The sequence below is a fragment of the Tachyglossus aculeatus genome, chromosome 5 (assembly GCF_015852505.1).
Source record: "Tachyglossus aculeatus isolate mTacAcu1 chromosome 5, mTacAcu1.pri, whole genome shotgun sequence".
NCBI classification, from domain to species: Eukaryota; Metazoa; Chordata; class Mammalia; order Monotremata; family Tachyglossidae; genus Tachyglossus; species Tachyglossus aculeatus.
This window is the reverse complement of record NC_052070.1, coordinates 33,341,544-33,369,447: the sequence shown is the minus strand read 5'-3', so window position 1 is coordinate 33,369,447 and position 27,904 is coordinate 33,341,544. Positions and strand designations below refer to the sequence as shown.

The window sequence follows — 27,904 nt, the reverse complement described above, 5'->3', positions numbered from 1 at the left end:
AGGCCTCTGAGGCCCTGCGGCACAGCTGTTTCGTCGGCAGAGCCCGGCTCCTGCAGAACCAGGGCCCGGTTCCTGGGAGAATGAAGGCCGAGGATGGGGCTGGGGAATAAGAAGGGCCCCAGACAGAGGGAGAGGGTGCCAGCTGCCAGAGCCCCACTACTGCCCTGGCACCATTTCCGCCCATGAGTGTCAGTGAGGAAGAAGACGAGGATGTCCAGAACAGTGACACTAATTACCCTGTTGGCCCGTTCAAGTCTTGTGATGGAGTCCTGGGAGTGGAAGGCATGGCAGGCAGCTGGGCTGGGTGAAGGCTCCTTGGCCCCAGACTCCCGGGCTCACCCAGCCCTGCACGGAGAGTCGGTGGGGGGGGGGGGGGGGGGCAGGAGTTCTGTTGCCCTCCTCCGCTTCCTCCTCCCCCACATCCCTCCTTTTGGCCTGGCCCACTGCAGTGGGCTAACCTGAGGTTGGGGCTCCCCGAACCCCTGGCAGCACCCCAGGGCAGGGATCAGAGGGGGTTGGTGCTGGTGAATTTTGGAAATGCAACCCCTACTTTGACTACCTCCTTAGCTGTGCAGTGGAGGTGGCAGCAGTAGCAGTTCTCCTCACAGTCAAACCCTGTGGGGCAACACCTAGGCCCGAACACACAAACACACACACACACACACACTCTCTCTCTCTCTCTCTCTCTCAAGCAGATATACATGGCCTGGTCAATGGTACACATGTTCAGGCATGTAAACATACATGGCAGACACCTGCTCAGACTAGGGCCCATCTTCTCCCAAGTACAAGGGCACACATGCGTGTATATGCACACACATGCATAGTCACCCGCAGATCCCCTCCTTCATTCGAGTGCACAGGAGTGTGCACAGTTCACACTTACAGCCCCCTCTAGCATACATGCACACACATGCTACACCCACACCCACACAAACACACACACACACACACTCGGCCTTAGGCTGGCCATCTGCTCAGACTGTGAGTCGTTCCTGAGGAAGAAGCCCCAGGGCTTGTACCGCTGCACTCTCACCCCAGCCAGGGGAGGGGCTGGAGGGGGTGGCAGTGAGTGAGTGAGATGAGCCCGCCGGATCCCGGGCCAGCCAGCGGCCTCCGGGGAGAGCCCGGGCTTCCCCAGCAACTACATAGGCTAGGGCCTCACTTGGTCCATGATGCCGGCTAGGATGGCTCTGAGGTCCAGCACCGCTTTGGGCTAAGGCCAGAGGACCCCCCCAGGCCGTTCCCCCTGGGGGGAGACCCTGACCTTCCCTCTGCCCTGCTGTGGGCAACTGCCCCAGCGGGACCCAGGAGAAGCAGCTCCGGGGTCCAGCTCTGTTTTTGGTTCGGCCCGGTCCGGAGTAGCAGATGGGGCTTGGCGGGGGTCGGTGGCCACTGTCTAGAGATGTCTGCGTGGGCCATTGGTGCTGGGCAGCTGAGTTCTCAGGGTCTGGACGCTGCTCAGGATCTTCTTCTGGTGCCCCAGGAGGGTGATCCCCAGGCCACGCACATCCCTGTGGGACCAAGGAGGTGTGTGAAGGCCATGGGCCAGCCCCTCCTCTGAGCCTGATGCCCAGCTGGGGGGATAGACACGAGTCCCCCAGGGAGGGCCTCGGGTGTTTGGGGTAGCCTCTGCCAGACAGAGCTCTCCAGAGTAGGAGATCTAGCCCCCTGACTCCTTTGGTCACAATCCTTCTGGTTGGGAAATTCTCCCGAAAATCTAACAAGTATCCCTTCCCGTGGACTCTCCCTTTCGGTCCTCAGTGGAGCAGGGGAATAGCGGCCACCCCACAATTGTCCCTAAACAATTCCCAACATTCTTGAGTAATTAAATGAGTTCCGAGACCACTCTTCTGTAGTCTCACAATCTAATTACTGCTCCCTAAAAGAGCCCTTGTGCTTGGTCCTCTGAACAGGTAGTCTAGCACTTTGGTTAGGGATCCCAAACTGCACCACCACCTGCTGCTGGGCCCATCTGGGTCCTTCTGAGTCCCAGTGGCCATAAATGGGTACTAGGATGGGGGTGTCTTCAGGCTGGTGATGGGTTTGACCCTCTCTTCATTCCTGGGCAGTTGTGTGTAGATGAATTTCCTCCTGGTCCCCAGCTGGGGCACATCTCACAGGTGGGGTGAAGAAGGGGCTGCTCCTGAGCTCATGGTTCCAGGAACCACCCTGTTGTCCTGAGGACACGCTCCCCTTGGAGCATCTGGGGGCAGCCTCCTCTCTACTCTCCTGCCCTCAAATGCACCCCTCAGCTGGACTGTGGCCTGAGTGGGACAGGCTGGGTGGCACGACCTTGGTAGGGGTAGGCTAGGTGGAGGCGGGATGGTTAGTGTGGCCTGAGTGGGGGCAGACTGAGTGCTGTGGGCTGGGTGGGGTGGGCTGGGTGCAAGAAGCAGCGTGGTCTAGCGGCAGGAGCACGGGCTTGGGTGTTAGAGGATGTGGGCCCTAATCCTGGCTCTGCCACTTGTCTGCTGTGTGACCTTGGGCAAGTCACTTCACTTCTCTGGGCCTCAGTGACCTCATCTGTAAAATGGGGATTAAGGCTGTGAGCCCCTTGTGGGACAACCTGATTACCTTGTATCTACCCTAGTGCTTAGACAGTGCTTGGCACATAATAAGCGCTTGATAAATACCATAATTATTATTGTTACTGTAGGCTGGGTGGAGGTGGGTTGAGTGGTGGTGTGATGGGGGTGCAGGCTGGGTACTGTGGACTGGGTGGGCTGGATAGGGGCAGGTTGAGTTCTGTGGGCTGGCTGGGGTGGACTCCAGAGCTCCAATATTTGACAGCCTGGGCCAGGAGGATGTTGAAGGAGGGGACGGCTGACCACTCATCCTACGTGCCCGGGATCAGGACAGCATGGGGCGAGCTGGGCAGGACTGGGACGGAGGTTGGGGGGACCAGGTCTGGGAGGATGAGACTCACTCGGCGGTCATCTGCAGGACCATGGCCAGGGACGAGTATCCGGCCACCGCGAAGTGCTCTCGGTAGCGGCCCATGCGGATGGAGTCCAGCCAATCGTCCACCGTCACACCGCTGCGCAGGTCAAAGCAGCTGCGGGCGAGGGCCGGTGGGGGACAACTGGGAGGCAGGACGTGGACAGGGCCCACAGCAGAGTGGTCAGGGTCCGGGCAGGATGTGGGCAGGGCCAAGAGCGAGACACAATAAAGGCCAAAGACAGAACTCGGGTCAGCAGAAGCATAGCTGGCAAGGGCCCAGGACCTTGTGTCCTCACAGCTCTTCCACCTCCCTCCCCGTCCTCTCCCAACATCCGTTGGCCAGGCATGGCCCTGGGACTGGGGCACCTCAGGGGAGTCGGGACAGGTGTTGGGCTGCTTCCCTGAGGAAAGGAGCCAGGGCAGCCCTGGCAGAGCCCTCTGGCTGCCCCGGCCTGGCCCTCTGGCCCCTGAACCCCACCCCTCAGATCCAGAGGATGGATCTCTTCCAGACTGGAAGGAAGCCCGGGATGCCAACTCAATCTAGCAGAGGGGACCGGGGCAGGTGCAGAGGCCAGGGAGTAGGAGGAATTGGAAGCTGGGGTGGAGGGAGGACTGGGATGGAGCTGGGGCCAAGGAGGAACGCGGGGCTCGGGGCGTGGTGGGGGTGGAGGAAGGTACCGGTTGACCGTGGCGGTGACCCTGAGGTTCTCGGGGCTGCGGATGAGTTGGTCGAGGACACCAACGATGTGAGGGAAGCGGGGGCGCTGGCTGCGGTCCTTGTGCCAGCAGTCCAGCATGAGCTGGTGCAGAGCCTTGGGGCAGCCCATGGGGGCCGGCAGCCGGTACCCCTCCTCCACCGAGTTGATGACCTGAGAGATGGGCTTGTGAGGGGGCCGGGGAGAGACCTGCCTTCCTACTCACTTCCACAGCCTCCCTGATTGCTCCCCTGGTCCCTCCTCCCCCGGATCACCTAGCCCCTCCTCTCCCATCCTCCCCACTCATTCCCCTGGTCCCTCTTCCTCTCCCAGGGGCTGCAGGCTGTGGTGAGGAGAGAGGGCTGCCCCGTGGGAAGGGGGCTTCGCTTACATCCCTGTTGTTCATGTTCCAATAGGGCCGCTCGCCGTAGGCCAGGACCTCCCACATGACTACGCCAAAGCTCCAGATGTCGCTGGCCGAGGAGAACTTGCGGAAGGCGATGGCCTCCGGAGCCGTCCAGCGGATGGGGATCTTCCCGCCCTAGCATGGGATAGGCAGACACGGGCACGGCCTCCTGTGAGACGAGCCAGTTTCTCAGCACCCAGGCCCCCAGAAGGCACCATGTGGGGTGTGCCCACCAAGTATAGTAGAGGGGTAGTGGCAATGGGGGTGTACCCACCGTGGGATTTTTTGGTTTTGTTTTTAATGGTATTTGTTAAGCACTTACGATAGGCCAGGTACTGTACTGAGCACTGGGGTAGATACAAGCTGATCAGAATGGACAGTCCACATTCACCATGGGGTTCACAGTCTTAACCCCCATTTTCCAGATGAGGTTACTGAGGCGGAGAAGTAAAGTGAGAAAAGCAGCATGGCGTAGTGGATAGAGCATGGACCTGGGCATCAGAAAGTCGTGGGTTCTAATCCTGACTGTGCCTCTTGTGTGCTGTGTGACCTTGGGCATGTCGCTTAATTTCTCTGGGCCTCAGTTACCTCATCTGTCAAATGGAAACTGAGACTGTGAGCCCCCCATGGGACAGGGACTGTGTTCAACCTTATTTGCTTGTATCTACTCTGGCTCTTAGTATAATGCCTGGCACACAGTAAGCGCTTAACAAGTACCGCAGTTATTATTATTTGCCCAAGGTCACACAGCAGATAAGTGGCAGCAAGAGTTTGGCCACTGTGTGTCACAAGGAGGAGTGGCAGAGGAGGTCACAGTGTGCAGCAGAGGGAGTTTGGCATCGGGGGCGTGGCCATAGTATGTTGCAGAGGGGGCAGAGCAGTGAGGGGATGGTTGTGGGGTGTGGCATGGGGGGCCATGTCAGCAAGAGCTGTGGCAATGGAGGTGTGGCCCTGGAAAGAGAAGTGGCGAGGCACTGAGGGGTTTGACAGCACAGGTGTGTTAGCCAAGAGGACGGCAGCAGCAAGCTTGTTAAACACAGGGAATGTCTCCCTTATTCTATTGTACTCCCCCAAGTGCTTAGTACAGTGCTCTGCACACAGTAAGTGCTCAATAAATGCGATTGAATAAATGACTAAACCTGGGCCGAGAGTTGGCGGGGCAAAGATGTCCTCAGAATCAGAGTCACTCAAGCCCAAGACAGAGTGAGGATAAGATCTGGGGGTCCAGACTCCTTGTCGGTCACTTGGGCCTAAGCACTTATCCTCTGTGCATCCCGGCAGCTCAGGGGGAAGTGAGGAAGCGGCGGGGAGCGACATACCGAGGTGGTGTAGGCGGCATCGGGGTCGTCCTCCAGGACCCGCGTGAGGCCAAAGTCGGACACTTTGCAGACCAGGTTGCCATTGACCAGGACGTTGCGGGCGGCCAGGTCCCGGTGCACGTAGCCCAGGTCGGAGAGGTAGCGCATGCCGGCCGCCACGCCCCTCAGCATGCACGCCAGCTGCACCACGGTGAACTGCCCATCACGGGTCTGTGGGAGGAAGCACCCCAGCCTGGGCAGGTTCCCCGGAACCTCGGGAGCCAGCAGTCTGGGAACCCCGGGGGGCCGAGGGGGCAGGAATGGGACTGCACCCCAAGAGCCAGGGATTCTAGGATGCTGGCAGGATGATCATCATCATCATCAATCGTATTTATTGAGCGCTTACTATGTGCAGAGCACTGTACTAAGCGCTTGGGAAGTATAAATTGGCAACATATACAGTCCCTACCCAACAGTGGGCTCACACTCTAAAAGGGGGAGACAGAGAACAAAACCAAACATACTAACAAAATAAAATAAATAGAATAGATATGTACAAATAAAATAAATAAATAGAGTAATAAATATGTACAAACATATATACATATATACAGGTGCTGTGGGGAAGTGAAGGAGGTAAGATGGGGGGGATGGAGAGGGAGACGAGGGGGAGAGGAAGGAAGGGGCTCAGTCTGGGAAGGCCTCCTGGAGGAGGTGAGCTCTCAGCAGGGCCTTGAAGGGAGGAAGAGAGCTAGCTTGGCAGATGGGCAGAGGGAGGGCATTCCAGGCCCGGGGGATGACGTGGGCCGGGGGTCAATGATGGGCTCCCGGAAAAATAAAACAGGGGTGGGGGGCTCCCCCCACCCCCACCAGGCCCGGAAGATGCTCTGCTTCGGCCCAGGCCCCATGTGTGGACTACTGACAAGGCAGTGAACTGAGCTGCCCATTGGCCAACTCCGCCAATGGGGGACATTCAACAGCTTCTGAGCTCAAGCCAGGCAGGAAGCCGGTCCAGTGCCAGGGCCGGAAGAGGGGGTGGCATAACCGTCTACCTTGTCAATGTGTAAAATGTGCAGAGGGCAGGGGCTTGGCCCATTCATTCATTCAATCGTATTTATTGAGCGCTTACTGTGTGCAGAGCACTGTACTAAGCACTTGGCAAGTACAAGGTGGCAGCCAGTTCGCAGGAAGAGTGGGTCCTCTGGGGGTTGGGTCTCTTGGGGGTGGGAGAGGTTTATCCTATCACCGAGTGACCCCCCCCCCCCGCCCCAACACTTGCTTGTATTGGGACCACTCACGCGCAGGAAGTCATCCAAGGAGCCATTTTCCATGTACTCGGTCACAATCATGGCCAGGCGGCCTGGAGAGCCAGAGACAGATGCCTTGCTGGGGTGGCCACCGCAGGAATCCCCCAAAACTTCCCGTCCTAGGGAACAAATCCTTCCTCCCTTCCCCTCGCACAAACCAGCCCCCGTGCAGCCAAAGTCCCATGCAACCATCAGTCCCAGTGCAACTTTCAGCCCCCGGGCACCTGGAAGCACCCATGCAGCTCCTCTGCAGCTGACCAAGACGTGGGGCTTCCAACCACCACAGCCATTACTGGGACTAGCCGAAGGTGCCCCCAAGATTTTGGAATTCTGGGGATGCCCAAGGGGGCGGAGGTGAAGTGGGGCAGAAGTCAGAGAGGGTCACAGCTGGGGATATTGAGTCAGGAGGATCTGGGTTCCAATCCCTTGTTCCACCATTTTTCTCCTGTGTGACTTCAGGCAAAGTCACTTAACTTCTCTGGGCCTCAGTGACCTCATTTGTAAAAGGGGGATTAAGACCGTGAGCCCCACGTGGGATGTGGTCTGTGTCCGATCTGACTCTCTTGTATTTACCCCACACCCAGGCAGGGCTCCAGCTCTGAGAGAGATTGGTTTCCCCTCCCCACCCCACTGCTCCTCTCCCAAGAGCATGCGGGCCCCCACTCCTCCCGGCCACCTACTGCGGGTGACAACGCCCTCCAGACGTATGATGTTGGGGTGGTCGAAGCGGCCCATGATGGAGGCTTCGCTGAGGAAGTCCCGGCGCTGCCGCTCAGAGTAGCCGGCCTTCAGGGCCTTGATGGCCACGGGCACCTCCCGCCTGCCGGGTAGCTGGAGCCAGCCATAGCAGACCTCTCCAGACTCTCCTGCAGGGGAGACCAGGCTTGGCCCACCCCAGACCACCTCCCACTGTGTCCCTTTGGACTGGTCTGCCCATGCCCACCTGGCTTCCCCGACCCAAAGACCGGACAAAAACGTGCATGCAGCTGAAACGACTCCCTTTCATAGGAAAGATTTTTTTATCAAAATCCTGACTGTCTTTGGCTGGCAGCTCCACTGTCATGGTCCCCCTGGGCTCGCCCCTACCTCCTCCTCCTCTTCCTTCCACTCCCATCAACTCCTCTGCCCATTGAGCCCTGCGGCCTCCTGCCCCCGCTTCCAACGCTCACTGGGCCTTGTGGCGTCCTGCCCCAGACTCCCACCGAGGCTTGCCGCTTCCCACCCCCCACCACCTATTAGACCCTGCAGCCTCTAGCTTCCCATCCCCCACCTCCCACCAGGACCTGTGGCTTCCCACCCCCCTACCCCTCCATGCCCACTGCATCACCTTCCAGGCCCTAAGCCTCTTGCCCACCTCCAACCACCCACCAGGCCCTGTGCCCTCCTGTACCACCTGCCCCTAGCCCCCACTGGACCCTGCAGCCTCCTGGCCCCAGCTGCCACCACTGCTTACTGGGCCCTGTGGCCTCCGACTCACACTCCCACCACCCACCGTTCCCTGGGGCCTCTCTTAGCCCCGCTCTCCGCAGACCAGCCCTGGTGCCGCTCACCAGAGCCAATGATTCTCTCGATCCGGATCATAGAGGCCTCGATCTCCCGGGTGACCCCGCAGCGAATTCGGCTGGGGTCCTCGTAGGTGTGAGGGTCCGTGTAGAACTGGGGCTCCGAGCACTTCCCTGGGGTTGTGTGCAGCGGAAGGAGGGCCGGGGGAGGGGCTGGGGATGGACATGGACCATCACCGGGGCTCAGGGTGGGGGCGCCTACCAGGAACCCCCACTCTGAAGTCCAACAGGGTAGAATTGGGTGACAAGATGGGAGAGGAGGGAAAGAGATGGGTCTCCCTCAGGGCTCTCTGGGAACCGAGGGGACACGGGTCTTTATAGGCTCAGCTGCCTCTCCCCTACAGTGGACTTCACTGGCCTGCCTTTGCCCCCTCCCCTTGGGGTGCATCCCGGAACCCCTCTCTTCCTCCTCCCTCTCTCCCCTTCTCTCTTCTCCCTGACTTTCCCACTCACCCTGGCCATTCTGCTGATAGTGCATCTTCTCCTCATCAGGGTCCTGGAAGGCTTTGCTGTAGCCACAGTGCCTGCAGGGAAATAATTGAATGAATGAATCAAGCAATCAGCCAGTCAATCAGTGGTATTTATTGGGAAACGTGGGGCATGACATGGGGCCGGTAGCTCTCACTGTATCAGCCAGGCCCATCCAGGGGCTTCAGGAGGACTGGCGGGCCTCACCACCAGTTCCACCTGGTGCCAGTTTCATTGGCTACCCTCCCTCTCTCCATTCTCCCTCCCTTCCCTCTCCCTCCAAATCAGCCCCCAGAAACTCAAACCCAGTCCCAGGGACTCCAGTCCGTGGACATTCCTGCTGCCTCCTGGCTTCTCCACTGGAAACTCTGGCCTTTTCCCGGGCAGGAATCCACACCAGCAAGAGAGAAGGAATATGAAGGAGGGAACCCCCATCACCCAGACCTCAAGGTGGGGGGCCAAATGCACTGGGATCTGGGACCCAGGTTTGTTTCTTTTAAAAAATAATATTTGTTGATCACTTACTATGTGTCTAGCACTGTTCTAAGCCCTGGGGTAGACAGACTGGACTCAGTCCTTGTCCCACATGGGGCTCATAGTCTAAGTTGGAAGCAGCATGGCCTAGCGGATAAAGCCCAGACTTGGGAGTCGGAAGGACCTGGGCTTTAATCTCAGATCTGTAATTTGTCTGCTGTGCGACCTTGGACAGGTCATTTAATTTCTCCGTGCTTCAGTTACCTCATCTGTAATATGGGGATTAAGACTGTGAGCCCCATGTGGGACAGGGACTGTGTTCAACCTGACATCTTAGTATCTACCCCATTGTTTAGTAGAGTGCCCGGCATTTAGGGAAGCAGCGAGGCTCAGTGGCAAGAGCCCGGGTTTTGGAGTCAGAGGTAATGGGTTCAAATTCCCGCCCTGCCAATTGTCAGCTGTGTGACTTTGGGCAAGTCACTTCACTTCTCTGTGCCTCAGTTACCTCCTTTGTAAAATGGGGTTGAAGACTGTGAGCCCCCCGTGAGACAAGCTGATCACCTTGTAACCTCCCCAGCGCTTAGATCAGTGCTTTGCACATAGTAAGTGCTCAATAAATGCCATCATTATTATTATTATTATTTAGTAAGCACTTAGCCAATACCATTGTAAAAAAGTCAGAGGGAGAAGGATTTAATCTTCATTTTACACATAAGGAAACTGAGGCACAGAGGGTTTAAGTGAGTTGCCCAAGATCACATAGCAAGGAATTGTCAGAGCTGGGATCAGAATGCAGGTCTTCTGACTCCCAAGCCGGTGCTCTTTCCACTAGGCCATACTGCTTCGCCTAGCCAATTCCAGAGGGATGGGGGAGAGGTACTAGGGTCTTGTTTAACCTATTCCCTTCCTGCTACAATGCAACTGATGGGCCTCAAAATATGCATTTTGGCCCATTAACATGATGACTTGAGTCAAATTCACAGGGTCCTAGAGCCGGAAGAGACGTTGAAGGTCATCCTGTCTATCCCCCTGCCACCCAGCAAGACAACACCAAACCCAGCCCAGGCAAGAGAGAAGGAGCTCTGTGGCAGTTCCACAGGTGCATGGTTCAATCTACAAGACCGTGGGCTTTAAATCCAGATGAGAGGGTCAGAGAAGATGTGTGTGTGTTTGGGGTGGAGGGGATCAGGAAAAGGAGGGGCAGGGAAGGTGGGACATTGTGAAAGGTAGGGGGGGCCAGGAAAGGTGGGGGCGGCTGAAAAATGTTTGGGAAGCAGAAGGTGGGGGATGGAGGCCACGGGTGAGCCCATTGTTGGGTAGGGATCATCTCTACATGTTGCCGACTTGTACTTCCCAAGCGCTTGGTACGGTGCTCTGCACACAGTAAGTGCTCAATAAATATGGTTGAAAAAAAAAAAAGGCCCAGCGGAGAAGGTACCCAGGGGAGAAGTAGCCCAGGAGGAGTCTCCTTTTTTTCTTGAATTTGGTAAGTGTTTACTATGTGTCAAGCACTATGTGCACTCAGATCTAGGTTAGCTCGGCCCAGCAGCTAAAGTACGGTCCTGAGAGTCAGAAGGACCTGGGTTCTAATCCCAGCTCCGTCACCTGTCTGCTGTGTGACTTTGGGAAAATCACTTGACTTCTCTGTGCTTCAGTTATCTCATCTGTAAAATGGGGATTAAGACTGAGCCATATGTGGGACAGGGACTGTGTCCATCCGATTTGCCTCTACTCCAGCACTTAGTATGGTGCTTAACAAATGCCACAATGTATTATTATTATTACTTTTATCATTATTATCATCATCTGGGGTCCTCGGTTTTTTTCTAATAGTATTTCTTAAGTGTTTACTACATGTCAAGTGCTGTGCTGGGGTAGACACAAGTTTTTCAGGTTAGACCCTGTCCCTTCCCCATATGGGGCTCACAGTCTAAATCAGAGGGAGGAGGATTTAATCCCCATTTTACTGTTGAGGTAACTGAGGCACAGAGAAGTGAAGTGACTTGCCCAAAGTCACACACAGCAAGCAACTGGCAGAGTGGGGATTAGAACGCACATCCTCTGACTCCTAACCCTGTGCTCTTTCCACTAGGCCACACTGCTTCTCCCAGGGGAGACAGTGTCCAGTAGAGAAAGCTGCCTGGAGGAGGCTCCTGTTGGGAGAAGGGGAGGTGGCGACAGGGCAGTGGGGAGGGGGACGGCTCCCCTAGGGCCCCTGAATTATTTCTTCAGCCCTCAGTCTCCTCCTCCCCCCTCCTGCTGGCTCACCCATAGTGGCACACCTGGAGGGGCAGAGGGTGGGGGATGGAGTGGGCGGACAGTGGAGCCTGGGGACCCCCCAAGAGCTGCCAGGACAGGAGTGCCCAGGCCTCCTCCTACCTCTTCTTGCAGATGAGCAGCAGCAGCAGGAGGACGAGGCCGGTGATGAGGGTCAGGCAGATCCAGACGATGGTGCGAGTGTCGTAGCGTAGTCCCGCTGCAGGAGAAGAGGGGCCTAGGCCTGAGCCCCCTCCTCACCCTGCCATCTGGCCTGGGAGCCACACCCCTGACTATCCCAGCCACTGATACAACCCGGAGGGCTGTGCACTCACTGACTGGGCTGGGCACTTTTCTGCATTTCCCCTCTTCTGGGCTTGGGGAGTGAGGGGAATTCCCCAAAGTTGAAACACCTGTTCCCCACCTCTCTGGCTCCTTCTCTGGGGCCCAGGCTGTGAACAGCAGGCACAAAGGCACAGAACAGACTGGCTAGGCTGTCAGCTCCTTAAGGGTAGGGGCATGTCTTCTACTTCTATCATGCTCTCCCAGTAGCTTCAAACAGCGATCTCCATACACACTCAGTAAATACCAGAGATTGATTAGTTAAAATTCCCTTTCTCCTCCAGCTCCTGTTTTCCCTCCTAGCACCTGCTTACCCTAATCAATCAATCAATTAATCACTCATATTTACTGAGCGAGCAGAACACCGTACTAAGGACTTGGGAGAGTACAATACAACAGAGGTGATAGACACGTTCCCTGCCCACAATGCAGAACATGCTATCTATAGCGAGTGAGAGAGTGTGCGTGTCTATGTGTGTATGTGATGGTTGTCCTTTGACCCCTTTCACTCCCCTCCCACAGGAGAAATTCGGATATGAGGGAGAAGCTCTGGATGCCGTATAGTGGCAACACAGGCCAATGGGTGGGAAAGCAGGGGCTGCTGAGCGATTTCCCAGATTTCCTAGAATTCAGTGCTCTATCCTACTGCCCAAAATGTCTAAAGAACCACTAGGGTCTTCTTTTTGGCTGGGGTGGTCGGGGGGGGGTCTCAGTTATGGCTACAATGGGATGTGGTGGGAGTGGGGAAAAGAGAAGGAGGTGAGAGAGGAGGAGGGGAAAAGGAAGGAGGAGGAGAAGTCCCCCAGTTAAGGGCTGAACCCACATGACCATCAATGCAGTTTGGATGGTGAGGGTAGAGAGGGTAGGGCCTGTCTCTCCTGACTCCCTGTCCTTTCTCCTCCTCCTTCTCCTCCCCGCACTCCTCCCCAACTTCCTCTCTTCTTCTCCCCCTCTAGATTGTAAGGTCGTTGTGGGCAGGGAATGTGCCTGTTCATTGTTAATAATGATGGCATTTAGTAAGCGCTTACTGTGTGAAAAGCACTGTTCTAAGCACTGTTGTTGTTGTTATTGTTGTATTGTACCCTCCCAAGTGCTTAGTACAGTGCCCTGCACACAGTCAGCTCTCAATAAATACGAGTGACTGACTGACTGATTGCTGTTCGTCTCCACCCCACCTGGTGTGGGCCATCACCAGATCCCTCTCAGACACCCCCACCTTGAGGCCTGGCTCCTCTCTGTACCACCCCACCCAGCCCCGCCAGGACCCCCTCTGCACCACTCACTGGGCTTTCCGGTCTGCACCTCCACCGTCTGGCTGAACCGCCCGCAGCCGGCAGACGTGCGGGCCCGCACCTGAAACACGTAGTGCGTGGCCGGCTTCAGGCCGGCAACCGTGGCACTGGTGGTCTTGGCCTTGAGGGTGGAGTAGCTCTGCATCTCCTTGTCCTGGCGGGCCGGCAGGGACCATCTCACTGAGGACACCAGAGCCTCCCTGGGCCACAGCAACCTCCCTGCTGCCTGGCTAGGCCCCCGGAGGGGCAGACCCATCCCCCTGCCCGCCCCTCGCCTGCGCCAGGCCAGGCCAGCCAGTGCAAGCCCTCCCCGTCTCCTCCCCGTCTGCCCCATTCCGGCCCTCCCTGTCCACTCCTGCCTGCCCCTCTGCCCGTCCCTGCCCACCCCCGGCCCTCCCCCACCTTCTCGTAGTATTTGATCTCGTACTCCAGGATGATGCCGTTGGGCCTCTCGGGTTCATGCCACAGCAGGGTCACGCTGTTCTGGCCAGTCCTCTCCTGGCGGAGGACCACCACCTGGGACGGGGCTGTGGGCACCAGCAGGAGGGTCAGAGATAGTCCTGCTCCCTGCCACCCTCACCGAGCTCTCCCCCAGCTCCTCCCCTCAGACACATGCTCGACAGCTGGCACTGCCCACAGCTGGGCAGTAGCATTGAGCAGGGAGTTGAGGGAAGGTAATGGTGAGGGCTCCCACTCCACCCCGCATGCCAAATGGTCTGTGCCAGGGACAGAACGAGAGGGCAGTGTCTGGGCAGAACTCCGGAGCCCAGCAGGCCACCCAGGCCCGAGATCATTATTTAAAATGTCATCCTAGATCGGGGCACACTAGATTACAGGTGCTCAGAGATGTGGAAATGAAAATTGTAGGAAAAAGTACAATCTGAGAGGGGAGGCATCTTGGGGGCACCATAGGGGGAATTGGCACCTCTCCACAGAGTCAGTCTGTTGTCACTTGCTGCTGTTCCCCAGGAGAGCCTCTCCACCCTCCTTTCTCCCAGCCAGCCCCACTCTGCAGGACTTACTTCCATTTACCGCCCCCTCCCCCAACCTCGTGGCCCCCCGGGGAGCTGTTGCTTTTGCTGGGTATCACCGCTGTGGCCCTCACCATCCCCTCTGGGACCCTCAAAGTTCCAGGGACCAGAACAGATGGGGCAGATGGATGGACGGGAGTGGTCCACCATCACTGCCCTCCCCACATCCCATCTCAGCCCAGGCCAGATCCCGTGGTTTGAGTGGTTTGGGGGGCAGGGGCTGATGGCCCCCAGTTTGTGCTTTCCCAGTCTGCTTTGCACTCTCCCAACCCATCTGGAGCCAGTTCATTCATTCCAAGCCCTCCTGCCTTGTCCCCTCAGTCCTATCCAGGCCCCTCCCAGATGCATCCTCACCCTCAGCCCACCCAATCGGTCTCAGTAGAGAGGGTGGCAGAGAGGGTAGCCACAATGTGTCTGTTTTGTGACAGAAAGATGGGGTGCCAGTACCTGGACCTTGGGCAGAGAGACTCTATGTCCACCTAGGCTGCCCCCCGCCCTGGACTCTGGGCCCCACCTTTGTTCCAGCAGAGAAGCTTCCAGGGGCGGGACCTTTCAAGGCCTCAGAGACCCTGGGCAGGGCCCCTTCCACTGCCCCGAAGAGGCCCTGACACTCCCTGTCCATCTGCTCGTCCTACCCGCCTGGTTCGTGGTGATGTTGACCGACGTGGCATGGCGCGGCTCCAGACTCAGGTCGGACACCCCATTGACGGCCTCGACCCAGAAGGAATAGTTCATGTGGGCCAGCAGGTTGGTCACGGTCAGAGAGGCCTGTACCAGGCTGGTCTGTTGGGGCAGGAAGCGGACGGTGCCCCCGCAGGCCTGGCACAGGGCCAGGGCCCCGGCGCACCGCCGGCAGATCACGTTGTACGTGACGTCGCTGCGGCCTCCTCGGTCCAGAGGAGGGCCCCACTCCAGGGTCACCGAGGTCCCGTTCACACTGGAGATGAGGTTAATGGGGGCAGAGGGAGGTCCTGGAAGCAGACAGAATGGAGCCTCACAGTATCAGGGAACCAATGGCTGGGCGTCCGGACCCCGGCCCTTGCAGCAGGCAGAATGGGCCCTCACAGCATTGCGGGGCCACCAGCTGAATGGGCCCACATCACATCTCAGAGCTACTCTCTGAGCACCTGGGCTCCAACCCTGGGCCCCTAGGCCCTGCCTCCCTATAATAATAATAATAATGATGATGACATTTATTAAGCGCTTACTATGTGCAAAGTAATGTTCTAAGCGCTGGGGAGGTTACAAGGTGATTAGGTTGTCCCACGGGGGGCTCACAGTCTTAATCCCCATTTAACAGATGAGGTAACTGAGGCAAGTCACTGTCCTGGCAGGCCGGCAGGGACCATCTCACCAAGGACACCAGAGCTCCCCTGGGCCACAGCGACCTCCCTGCTGCCCAGCCAGGCCCCCAGAGGGGCAGACCCATCCCCCTGCCCTCCTCTTGTCTGCGCCAGACCAGGCCAGCCAGTGCAAGCCCTCCCCACCTCCTCCCTGTCTGCCCTGTTCCAGCCCTCCCTGTCCACTCCTGCCTGCCCCTGCCTTGCCCAAGTTAAGTGACTTGCCCAAAGTCACACAGCTGACAAGTGGCAAAGCTGGGTTTTGAACCCATGACCTCTGACTCCAAAGCCCGTGCTTTTTCCACTGAGTCACGCTGCTTCTCATATGAGTTCCCCAGGGGCAGAACCTGGCGTTTTCCTCCTTCTGCCCCTATCACTGCTCCCCGTATGAGACTCTGGGTACTGTGGGCACTCAGGACTGGTGGGCAGCTTGGAGACTGATAGCAAGATGATGATGGTATTTGTTAAGCACTTACTATGTGCAAAGCACTGTTCTCAGCACTGGGGATTTTACAAGGTGATCAGGTCATCCCACGGGGGGCTCACAGTTTTTTAATCCCCATTTTACAGATGAGGTAACTGAAGCCCAGAGAAGTTAAGTGACTTGCCCAAAGTCACACAGCTGACAGTTGGCGGAGTGGGGATTTGAACCCGTGACCTTTGACTCCAAAGCCCGTGCTCTTTCCACTGAGCCATGCTGCTCATGGATGGAGGGTGGATGGCCCTCAAGGGGCAGGCCCAGGCAGGGTGGGCCTGGGGATGGGTCAGGGCCCGAGAGCCGGAGAGGGGAACAGGAAAAACACCGGGATCTGCTTCCTAACAAAGAGCCTGTTCCTGTTTGGGGAAGTTTTGAAGGGAAATGAATGGTTTTCTGGTTGGAATGGGCAGTGGGGGTGCCCGGGAATGTGCCAGGGGGCTGTGGCTGGTGGAGTGTGCCCAGAGAGGCCATTAGACAACTGTGGGGGGGAGGAGGAGGTGGAGGGAAACCTTGGGTCTGAGCGGGAGGGGCAGGTTCACCCCTTAGGTCTGGTGTGACCCAGGCTGTGAGCTGGGGCTCTGATCAGGCCACAGGGAGAGTTACTCCGGGTGAACTGCTCAGGGGGAGCTGCTCCAGGAGACCCACTTCGAGAGAGTTGCTCCAGAAAATCCACTGAGACAAAGCTGCTCCAGGAAATCCATCCTGGGAGAGCCACTTGGGGAGAGCTTCTCCAGGAGAGCGGCTCCAGGAGGATCTCTCTGGGACAGCTGTTCCAGGAGAACTGATCAGGGGGAGCTGCTCCAGGAGAGCCATTCTGAGAGCCGCTCCTGGAGAGCCGCTCCAGAAGAACTGTGGGGTGGGGGGAGGTTTCTGTCCCTGTCAGACAGGGGATAGGCCAGAGAAGTGAGGCTGGGGCTCCTGGCCTCCAGCTCAGCCCCACAAAACATCACAGTTTGTTCTGTGCCCAGAACTACATGTGACTTCATGAGTGCCCGGGGAAGAAACACAAGAAGGGATGGCCTTTTTTGGGTGCCCGCTGTGGCCAGGATAGTGGATCTCACACTGGCTTTTTCAGCCACACCCACAGTCACAGGTGAACTTCCGTGCCAGTGGTGTCTTTCCAATATTACCCCCTCCTCAGTCCCCCTCCCCCAGAACATGATGTCCACGGGAGTGGACACTGAGGCGAGGCAAACCCCGGGATAATCGCCCACCCATCCCTGCATTTGCTGCGCTGACCCGGCAGGACCCAGAGGCCTGGCCCCTCCACCAGGACCTCGATATTTCAGTGGTCTTGTCTGAGTAGAAAGAGGTGGGCCTGTGCCCGGAGGGCACCTGGGAGCTCGGGGGTGGGTGGTGGGCGGCAGCCCGGGGGCACTCACTCACGCGTGCAGTCTGAGGACGGGGGGTCCCGGGCGGCTCGGTAGTAGTTGGGGTCACAGGGGCAGGCTCGGGCCGCTGGCGCTGGCGAGTGGCTGTGCAGTGGGCACCTGGAACACAGCTGATCCCCAGGCGCCGACTTGTAGAATCCCTGCTCACAGGCTGCAGAGAAGGAGAGAAGCAGCCAGTTGGGGTATTCCCAGTGGTTGCACCTAAGCGCTTAATATAGTGCCCTGCATCCATGTCTAATTCACACTTGTGTATTTTCCCAGTGCTTAAAATACACTGGGAATTTTAGTGGGCCCTGCACACAGTAAGCACTTAATAAGTACTATAACCAGTGTTACAGTTGCTCCCAGCAGATGCTCAATAAAGGCTTTCGAACGATTGATTGGATGAATTCCATGAACATGCAGTCGCCACTCTTTTTTAAAAAAAAATTGTACTTGCTAAGCGCTTTCTAAATGCCAAGCACTGTACTAAATGCTGAGGTGGATACAAGGCAATCAGGTTGGACACAGTCCCTGACCCAGATGGGGCACTTCGAGTAGGAGGGAGTAGGAATTAATCCCCATTTCATAGGTAAGGTAATGGAGGAACAGAAGCAGCATGGCCTAGTGGATAAAGCACGGGCCTGGGAGCCAGAAGGTCATGGGTTCTAATCCCAGCTCTGCCACTTGTCTGCTGTGTGACCTTGGACAAGTCACTTCACTTCCCTGGGCCTCAGTTCCTTCATCTGTAAAATGGGGATTGAGACTGTGAGCCCCACGTGGGACAGTAACTGTGTCCAACATGATTTGCTGGTGTCCGCCCCAGTGCTTAGTACAGTACCTGGCACATAGTAAGTGCTTGACAAATACCATAATTATTATTATTATCATTATTTACCAGTAACAGAGACATTAACTGACTTGCCCAGGGTCTAATTCCACACAGCAGACAAGTGGAATTAGAGCCTGGATCCTCTAACCCTCAGGACCATATTCTTCCACAAGGCAATATTGCTTTCCTAGTTCCTCTCTACCACCTCTCTTCTTTACCTCCCTGACACTGAAATTTGGTTTTCACTTTCCCGTCCTCCTCTGAGTGCTCCTGGCAAGTTCTCCTACTCTCCCCCTTCTCTGTTCTCATCTTCCCCAGCCTCTCTCCTCGAAACTGGCTCCAGCCATGGATTCAAGGACCTGCATCGCTCTGATGACTCCTGCTTCATCTCCTTTCTCTACTCCTTGCCCTTAAATGGTGGGAATATCCCAGGGCCCCCTTCTCTTTGGTTTACACTAACTCCCCCCAAGAGTTCATGATTCCATGGTTGTGAAACTTCTCACAAATCTATGCCTCTGGTCATGGCTCTCCCCTGCCTCTCTCATGTCAAGTTTTCCTCTTTTTTCTGGGACAATGTTCCTGCCTCTCTGATGTTGATTTTGCTTTTTTTTTCTGGGATACTTTTCATCAGAAAGTCCTGCCCCACCACTTGGAGTGTAACAAGTCCAAAACTGAATAATTATGATGTTTGTTTAGCACTTACTATATGCCAGTCACTGTTCTAAGCTCTGGGGTAGATACAAGGTAATTAGGTTGGACACAGTCCCTGCCCCACATGGGGCTTACAGTCTTAATCCCCATTTTACACATGAGGGAATGGAGGCACAAAGACGTGCAGTGATTTACCCAAGGTCACACAGCAAACAAGTGGCAGAGCTGGGTTCAGAACCTATGATCCACACATCCAATCTTCTAGATTGTGAGCCCGTTGTTGAGTAGGGACTGTCTCTATATGTTGCCAACTTGTACTTCCCAAGTGCTTAGTAGAGTGCTCTGCACACAGTAAGTGCTCAATAAATACGATTGGATGAATGAATCCAATCCATCACCAAAACCTGCCGGTCTCACCTCCACAACACCGCCAAGATCTGCCCTTTCCTCTCCATCCAAATTGCTACCACGTTAGTACGATCACTCACCATATCCGGCCTGGATTACTGCATCAGCCTCCTTTCTGATCTCCCATCCTCCTGTCTCTCCCCGCTTCAGTCTATACTTCACTCTGCTGCCCGGATTATCTTTGTACAGAAACGTTCTGGGCATGTCACTCCCCTCCTCAAAAATCTCCAGTGGTTGCCTATCAACCTTCAAATTGAGAAAAAACTCCTCACTCTCGGCTTCAAGGCTGTCCATCACCTCGCCCCCTCCTACCTCACCTCCCTTCTCTCCTTCTACAGCCCAGTGTGCACACTCTGCTCCTCTGCCGATAACCTCCTCACTATGCCTCATTCTCGCCTGTCCCACCGTCGACCCTTAGCCCATGTCCTACCTCTGGCCTGGATTGCCCTCCCTCCACACATCCGCCAAACTAGCTCTCTTCCTCCCTTCAAAGTCTTACTGAGAGCTCACCTCCTCCAGGAGGCCTTCCCAGACTGAGCCCCCCTTTTCCTCTCCTCCTCCTCCCCTCCCCATCAGCCCCCCTCCCTCCCTCTGCCCTGCCCCCTCCCCTCTCCACAGCACTTGTATATAATTGTACATATTTATTACTCTATTTTATTTGTATATATTTATTACTCTATTTTATTAATGATGTGTATATAGCTATAATTCTATTTATTCTGACGGTATTGACACCTGTCTACTTGTTTTGTTTTGTTGTCTGTCTCCCCCTTCTAGACTGTGAGCCCGTTGTTGGGTAGGGACCGTCTCTATATATTTCTGATTTGTACTTCCCAAGCACTTAGTACAGTGCTCTGCACATAGTAAGTGCTCAATAAATATGACTGAATGAATGAATGACCTTCTGACTCCCAGGTATGAGCTTTATCCACTAGGCAATACTGCTTCTCTAACTCAGCTTGTTGCGGGCAGGGAACATATCTACCAACTCTGTTGAATTGCACTCTTCCAAGTGCTTAGTACAATGCTCTGCACACAGTAAGGTGTTTGCCGTGTGGCCCTGGGCAAGTCACTTAATTCCCTGTGCCTCAGTTCCCTCCTCAGTTAAATAGAGATTAAGACTGTGAGCTCCATGTGGGACAGGGATGGTGTCCAGGCTGATTAGCTTGGATCTACCCCAGTGGTTAGCACATAATAAGGACTTATCCAATACCATTAAAAAAATGTAAAACTACAATGGATTGAATGATTAATTGATCACCCACCCATGCTTCCCCAATCTACTGAAGAGTAAAAGAGGTGGGAGGGAGGTGAAGCATCAGGAGGGAAGGAGAGAGTGGGAGAGGGGCTAGCAGAACAAAGGCCAGGCTGTAGGGAAGCAGGGAAGTAAAAACAATAATAATAATTGCGGTATTTCTTAAGCGCTTACTATGTGTCATTCATTCATTTCATTCAATCGCATTTATTGAGTGCTTACTGTTTGCAGAGCACTATTCTAAGCACTGGGGTAGATACAAGGTAATCAGGTTGTCCCACGAGGGGCTCACAGTCTTAATCCCTATTTTATAGATGAGGGAAATGAGGCACAGAGAAGTTATGTGGCTTGCCCAAGGTCATACAGCAGACAAGTGGCAGAGCCGGGGTTAGAACCCATGTCCTCTGACTCCCAAGCCCGTGCTCTTTCCACTAAGCCCCACTGCTTCTCAGTGTCAGGCACTGTACTAAGCGCTGGGGCGAATACAGGCAAATTGGGTTGGACAGATTCCCTTTCCCGTGTGGAGCTCACAGTCTCAATTCCCATTTTACAGATGAGGTAACTGAAGCACAGAGAAGAGAAGTGACTTTCCCAAGTTCACACAGCAGACTAGTGGGGGAACTGGGATTAGAACCCATGACTTTCTGACTCTCAGGCCGGTGCTCTAACCACTATGCCGTGCTTAAAATAACAACATGGTTTTTGTTGAGTGCTTACTATATGCCAAGTATAGTATATGCCAAGAGAGAAGCCTTATGGCTCAATGGAAAGAGCCCAGGCTTTGGAGTCAGAGGTCATGGGTTCAAATCCCAGCTCCGCCACTTGTCAGCTGTGTGACTTTGGGCAAGTCACTTCACTTCTCTGGGCCTCAGTTCCCTCATCTAGAAAATGGGGATGAAGACTGTGAGCCCCCTGAGGGACAACCTGATCACCTTGTATTTCCCCCAGAGCTTAGAACACTGCTTTGCACATAGTAAGTGCTTAACAAATAACATTATTATTATTATTAATTATGGTACTTGTTAAGTGCTTACTACTACTACTACTAATGATGGTTTTACATAGTAAGTGCTTAGAGAAGCAGCGTGGCTCAATGGAAAAGAGCCCGGGCTTTGGAGTCAGAGGTCATAGGTTCAAATCCCGGCTCTGCCACGTGTCAGCTGTGTGGCTTTGGGCAAGTCACTCAACTTCCCTGTGCGTCAGTTACCTCATCTGTAAAATGGGGATGAAGACTGTGAGCCCCATGTGGGACAACCTGATCACCTTGTAACTGCCCCAGCGCTTTGAACAGTGCTTTGCACATAGTAAGTGCTTAATAAATGCTATTATTATTAAGTGCTTAGTACAGTGCTCTGCACATAGTAAGTGCTCAATATATACGATTGATGATGAAGTACTGTTCGAAGCATTGGGGTAAATACCACGTAATCAGGTTGTCCCACATGGGGCTCACAATCTTAATCCCCATTTTACAGATGAGGGAACTGAGGCCCAGAGAAGTGAAGTGACTTGCCCAGAGAGCAGACAAGTGGTGGAGCTGGGATTAGAACCCATGACCTTCTGAATCCCAGGTTCAGGCTCTATCCACTACGCCATGCTGGTCCCCACTGGGTATCAACCACTGGGGGAGTGAAGGGGCCAGAGGTGGTTGCGGAAGCCTTATCTGCCCTGCCCGCACACACATCGTGGGTCCTCCGTGAATACTGGCAAGAATGTAGGCGACGCTCACCATTGTGGGAAGCGAGAATTGGGGGGCTCCCCTACTACAGCCCTGGCAGGAGCACTGGCACCTCTCCCAGCCCTGCCTGGACCTGAGTTCTCTCTCGGAGGGTGCCTAGTGAAACAATGTGGGGCGGTCACAAGATTCAGAAATGGAAACCTCCCATAATACCCAGGCGGAAAAGGGAAGGTCACAAGAGTCAGAAAGGAGAAACTCCCATAATACCCAGCTGGACAATGATAATTATTAAATCCCAAGAATGTTTAACCGCAATAAACTCCATCCTTCAGTGACCCAGAGAGAGAGATGCCACCTCTGGGGACTGGTGATAAAGGGGGCCTTTCCATACCCGCTCCCCCCCCCCCCCCCAAAAAAAAAGGGTGTCACCTGTCTCAGGAAGGCTTCCAAGGGGTTTTCTTTCTCCGGTCTGCCATGCCAGGGGCTGCATGGAGGCTTGGCACATTAGCCAGCTGCTCTCCAGCCTTTGATTTGATGAATCGGTTCCCTGCCTGCCAGTGGCCTCCGGAAATGAATTCTCAGATTTGTAGTGCCTTGAGGAAGACAGAGGATCTTGTCTTGTCTTGCATTTATTCCCCCCAGAAATAAGTTTCTCTGATGTTTAGAGGAATGATTAGGGTCACGGCTGGGTGGGATACTGGGTCTCAGACTGCTGAAATGCCTGGATTTCTCCCTCCAGGGCCAAGGTGGGCATCAGCCTGTGGGATGGCTGAGTTCAGAGAGCAGGTGGGCCCAAGGAAGGGGGGCCTTGAGCTATGTGCATGAGCCTTCCTTCCCAAGGGTTAGCTCTGCAGCTATGGGGAGGCCCAAGCTGTGGCTCCTCTCGTGGCTGCCCCTGAGACTCAGCCACAAGATACCCAAAAATCTGCTCCTCTAGCCAGGGTGCCCTATTGATTTGCTAATCTGATTTTCGTATTCATCCCTGTCTTTGTCTTTCATGTGGTTTATGTCTTGTTATTGTTTGATCTTTCCTTATGTGTCAGGCACCAGTTGTCCCCCTCTCTTTCATGTGCCTGTTATATTGTTATATCGTACTTGCCCAAGTGCTTAGTACAGTGCTCTGCACATAGTAAGTGCTCAATAAATTGACTGACTCTTTTGTTCTTAGATTGTGAGCCCCTGGAGGGCCAAGGACTGAGTGTAATTCCCACCCATATTTTCTTTTCCAGTGCATATTATTATTATTAATAATTATTATTATTATAAGTGCTTAACAAATACGGTCATCATTATCATATGCTAAGCACTGTACTAAGCACTGGGATAGAGACAAGATAATCAGGTCAGACACGGTTCCCGACCCATATGGGGCTCACAGTCTAAATTGGAGGAAGATCAGGTATTGAAGCCCCATTTTACAAATAAAGAAACTGAGACCCAGAGAAGTTTAGTGACTATCCCAGTGTCAACATAGCAGGCAAGAGTTGGGGCCGTATTAGAACACCGGTCCTCTAACTCCCAGACTTGTGCCCTACGTGCAATACATGCTTAATGAGTGATTTTTACTCCTACTGTTGCTACTTGGACTATTGGGGTTCAATTGGACTTCTGGACTTCTTTTTAACAATTTTGGAGGGTCTCTCTCTCTCTCTCTCTCTCTCTCTCTCTCTCGCCTGCATGTGCCAATGGATGTTCCTGCCAGAATACTCATCATTCCGTTCACCTCACATACTCTCCTCGATTTGATAAGTCCCTGCAGGAGAAAAGCAGACAGCTGCAGTGGCATCTCCACATGAGTGTCAGTGCGGGAGATGGAACCTCCCTTGAGGCAGGGATGGGTATGGCCCCAGGGACCCCAAGGGGTGAACTGTACTCTCTCAAGTACTTAGTACAGTGTTCTGCACACAGTATCTGATCAGTAATTATCTTTGCTCGTACGCTCACTGTGGGCAGGAAACGTACTTACCAACTTATCTTCCCTCCCAAACCCCGTCCTCTCCCTGACTTTCCCATCACTGTGGATGGCACTACCATCCTTCCCATCTCACAAGCCCGCAACCTCGGTGTCATCCCTGACTCTGCTCTCTTACTCACCCCACACATCCAATCCGTCACCAAAACCTACTGTTCTCACCTCCACAACATCACCAAGATCCACCCTTTCCTCTCCATCCCAATTGCTACACGTTAGTACAATCACTCACCATATCCCGATTGGATTATTGCATCAGCCTCCCCTCTGATCTCCCATCCTCCTGTCTCTCCCTGCTTCAGTTTATGCTTCACTCTGCTGCCTGGGTTATCTTTCTACAGAAATGCTCTGGGCATGTCACTCCCCTCCTCAAAAATCTCCAGTGATTGCCTGTCAACTTTAGAATCAAGCAAAAAATCCTCACTCTCAGCTTCAAGGCTGTCCATCACCTCGCCCCCTCCTACTTCACCTCCCTTCTCTCCTTCTCCAGCCCAGCCCGCACCCTCCACTCCTCTGCCGCTAACCTCCTCACTGTACCTCGTTCTCACCTGTCCCACCGTCAACCCTGGCCCACATCCTATCTCTGGCCTGGAATGCCCTCCCTCCTCAAATCCACCAAACTAGCACACTTCCCCCCTTCAAAGCCCTACTGAAAGTTCACCTCCTCCAGGAGGCCTTCCCAGACTAAGCCCCCTTTTCCTCTGCTCTCCCTCCCCTCGCCATTGTCCTGACTCACTTCCTTTGCTCTATCTGCCTCCCCACCCCACAGTGCTTGTGTATATATGAACATATTTATAATTATTTTAATTTTTATTAATGATGTGTATATATACATATAATTCTATTTATTTATATTGATGCTACTGATGCCTGTTTACTTGCCTTGATGTCTGTCTCCCCTCTTCTAGACTGTGAGCCCATTGTGGGCAGGGATTGTCTCTGTTGCTGAATTGTACTTCCTAAACACTTAGAACAGTGCTCTGCACACAGTAAGCACTCAATAAATATGACTGACTGAATGAACTCCGTTGTACTATACTCTCCTAAACGCTTAGTACAGTACTCTGCACATTGTAAGAACTCAATAAATACCACTGATTCATAAACTGATTGAAGGGGTGAAGTCATATAGGTGAGTATTTACATATGGAGGTGAGGAGTGAGATTCTCACGCTGAGTATCACCTGACTGAGCTCATGGCCTGAAGCAGAAGTGCAGAGAGGAACTGCAGAGGCTGAACCGACTAACATGCCTGGAGCTCTGAGTGGTAACAACTCTGGCTCAGGATTTGGTCCAGAGAAAGGAGGGATTGTGTTTTTTAACTGGATTTTATTTCCTGCTTTTTTGCTTCATGAGTTAGCATTTAGGGGACTTGCTTCAATACTGAATCTGTTGCATGTCATGATCTTTCTCCATTTTTCTAACCTACTTTCTCATAAAATGCCTTTCTACTTTTTAAATCAGAAATGTCTGTGGTACTGTGTTACCTCCAAACTTCCAAGAGAGGGGACAGGAAGCTGTAAGTAAGCAAGCGAGGTTTGTTCTATCTTTGGAGATGGCTCCCTTTTAGACTGTAAGCGCATTGTGGGCAGGGAATATGTCTGTTTATTGTTATATCATATGCGCCCAAGCACTTAGTACAGTGCTCTGCATACAGAGCATTTAAGGAAGCAGCGGTTCTCTGCTCACAGTAAGCACTCAATAAATACGATTGAACGAACGAACGAATGATTGACTGATTCAGTTGTGTCCAGAGCTGGATTGCAAGGAATTCTCGAGTTGCTGGATAGCCACGGCAGTTGGGAGTTTCAGTAGGAATTGCAATGCCCCATGTCTGCTGAAGGATAGAATATGACAGGGATGAGGCAAACCAACCTCAGGTGCCATAATCAAGAGAGGCATGGGGTTTGGGGGAAGAAGACTCAATCAATCAGTTGTATTTATGGAGTGCTTACTGTGTGCAGAGCACTGTAATTAGCACTTGGGAGAATCCAAGAGAGTTGGAAGTACATTAATATAAATGAATTACAGATATGGACATAAGTGCAGTGTACAGCAGTATCTTCAGATGAGATCTCCTCTCTCCTCTCAAGTGACACCCCATCCGCCTGTGCTTCGGACCCCATTCCCTCTCATCTTATGAAAACTCTGGCCCTTCCCTCCTCCCCTCCTTAACTTCCATCCTCAACCGCTCAGCCTCCACTGGTTCACTCCCCACTGCCTTCAAACGTGCCCACGTCTCCCACATCCTAAAAAACCCTATCTTGATCCCACTGCCCCTTCTAATTATCACCCTATCGCCCTCCTACCCTTCCTTTCCAAACTCCTAGGATGAGTCGTCTACACTCGCTGCCTCAAATTCCTCAACGCCAACTCTCTCCTAGACCCCCTCCAATCTGGCTTTCGTCCCCTCCACTCCACCGAAACTGCCCTCTCAAAGGTCACCAATGACCTCCTTCTTGCCGAATCCAATGGCTCCTACGCTATCCTAATACTCCTCGACCTCTCAGCTGCCTTCGACACTGTGGACCGCCCCATTCTCCTCAACACACTATCCAACCTTGGCTTCACAGACTCCATCCTCTTCTGGTTCTCCTCATCTCTCCGGCCGTTCATTCTCAGTCTCCTTCATGGGCTCCGCCTCCCCCTCCCATCCCCTTACTGTAGGGGTTCCTCAAGGGTCAGTTCTTGGTCCCCTTCTGTTCTCCGTCTATACTAACTCCCTTGGTGAACTCATTCACTCCCATGGCTTCAACTATCATCTCTACATGGATGACACCCAAATCTACATCTCCACCCCTGTTCTCTCTCCCTCCCTCCAGGCTTGTATCTCCTCCTGCCTTCAGGACATCTCCATCTGGATGTCTGCCCTTCACTTGAAACTCAACATGTCCAAGACTGAGCTCCTTATCTTCCCTCCCAAACCTTGTCCTCTCCCTGACTTTTCCGTCACCATAGAAGGCACTACCATCCTTCCCGTCTCACAAGCCCGCAAACTTGGTGTCATCCTTGACTCCGCTCTCTCGTTCACCCCACACATCCAATCTGTCACCAAAATCTGCCGGTCTCACCTCCATAACATCACCAAGATCTGCCCGTTCCTCTCCATCCAAACTGCTACCTTGCTGGTTCAATCTCTCATCCTATCCCGACTGGATTACTGCATTAGCTTCCTCTCTGATCTCCCACCCTCCTGTCTCTCCCTGCTTCACTCTGCTGCCCAGATTATCTTTGTACAGAAACACTATGGGCATGTCACTCCCCTCCTCAAAAATCTCCAGTGGTTGCCTGTCAACCTTCAAATCAAGCAAAAACTCCCCACTCTCAGCTTCAAGGCTCTCCATCACCTCGCCCCTCCTACCTCACCTCCCTTCTTCTCCTTCTACAGCCCAGCCCGTACACTCCGCTCCTCTGCCGCTAACCTCCTCACTGTGCCTCGTTCTCACCTGTCCTGTCGTCGACCCCCGGCCCAAGTCCTTCCCCTGGCCTGGAATGCCCTCCCTCCACACATCTGCCAAACTGGAGGAGATGGGATTTTTAGAAGTACTTTGAAGGGGAAGAAGAATGGGGTCTTCTAGATTGTAAGCTTGTTGAGGGCAGGGAACTTGTTTACCAATTTTGTTGTATTGTACTCTCCAAAGTGCTTAGTACAGTGCTCTGCACTCAGTAAGCACTCAATAAATATGATTGATTGATTGATAGGGGTCTTGGGAAGTGGGGAGGGAAGGGCATTCCTGGCTGGGGGAATGGTCTGAGCTCAAGTGCAGGAATGAACTGGGTTGTTTGGTGAAAGCATAGAAAACAAGCTAGATAATGATAATAATTAATAATAATAATTAATAATTA

At 54.0% G+C, this 27,904-nt stretch overlaps 1 protein-coding gene across 1 annotated transcript in view; it reads right to left on the bottom strand.

The window, feature by feature from the left end:
- Positions 1-405: 405 nt before the first annotated feature.
- Positions 406-27,904, bottom strand: part of EPHA8 (EPH receptor A8) — a 57,166-nt gene continuing 29,667 nt past the window's right edge. Inside the window, exons 4-17 of the mRNA XM_038746926.1 lie at positions 17,279-17,434; positions 14,710-15,045; positions 13,446-13,570; positions 13,035-13,197; positions 11,533-11,629; positions 8,665-8,735; positions 8,200-8,364; positions 7,330-7,515; positions 6,641-6,702; positions 5,364-5,573; positions 4,030-4,179; positions 3,622-3,812; positions 2,930-3,085; positions 406-1,514 (exon numbers count right to left, since the gene is read on the bottom strand). Of these exons, the coding sequence (XP_038602854.1) occupies positions 1,400-1,514; positions 2,930-3,085; positions 3,622-3,812; positions 4,030-4,179; positions 5,364-5,573; positions 6,641-6,702; positions 7,330-7,515; positions 8,200-8,364; positions 8,665-8,735; positions 11,533-11,629; positions 13,035-13,197; positions 13,446-13,570; positions 14,710-15,045; positions 17,279-17,434 (2,183 nt within the window). The 3' untranslated portion in view covers positions 406-1,399. The remainder of the gene's footprint in view (positions 1,515-2,929; positions 3,086-3,621; positions 3,813-4,029; positions 4,180-5,363; positions 5,574-6,640; positions 6,703-7,329; positions 7,516-8,199; positions 8,365-8,664; positions 8,736-11,532; positions 11,630-13,034; positions 13,198-13,445; positions 13,571-14,709; positions 15,046-17,278; positions 17,435-27,904) is intronic.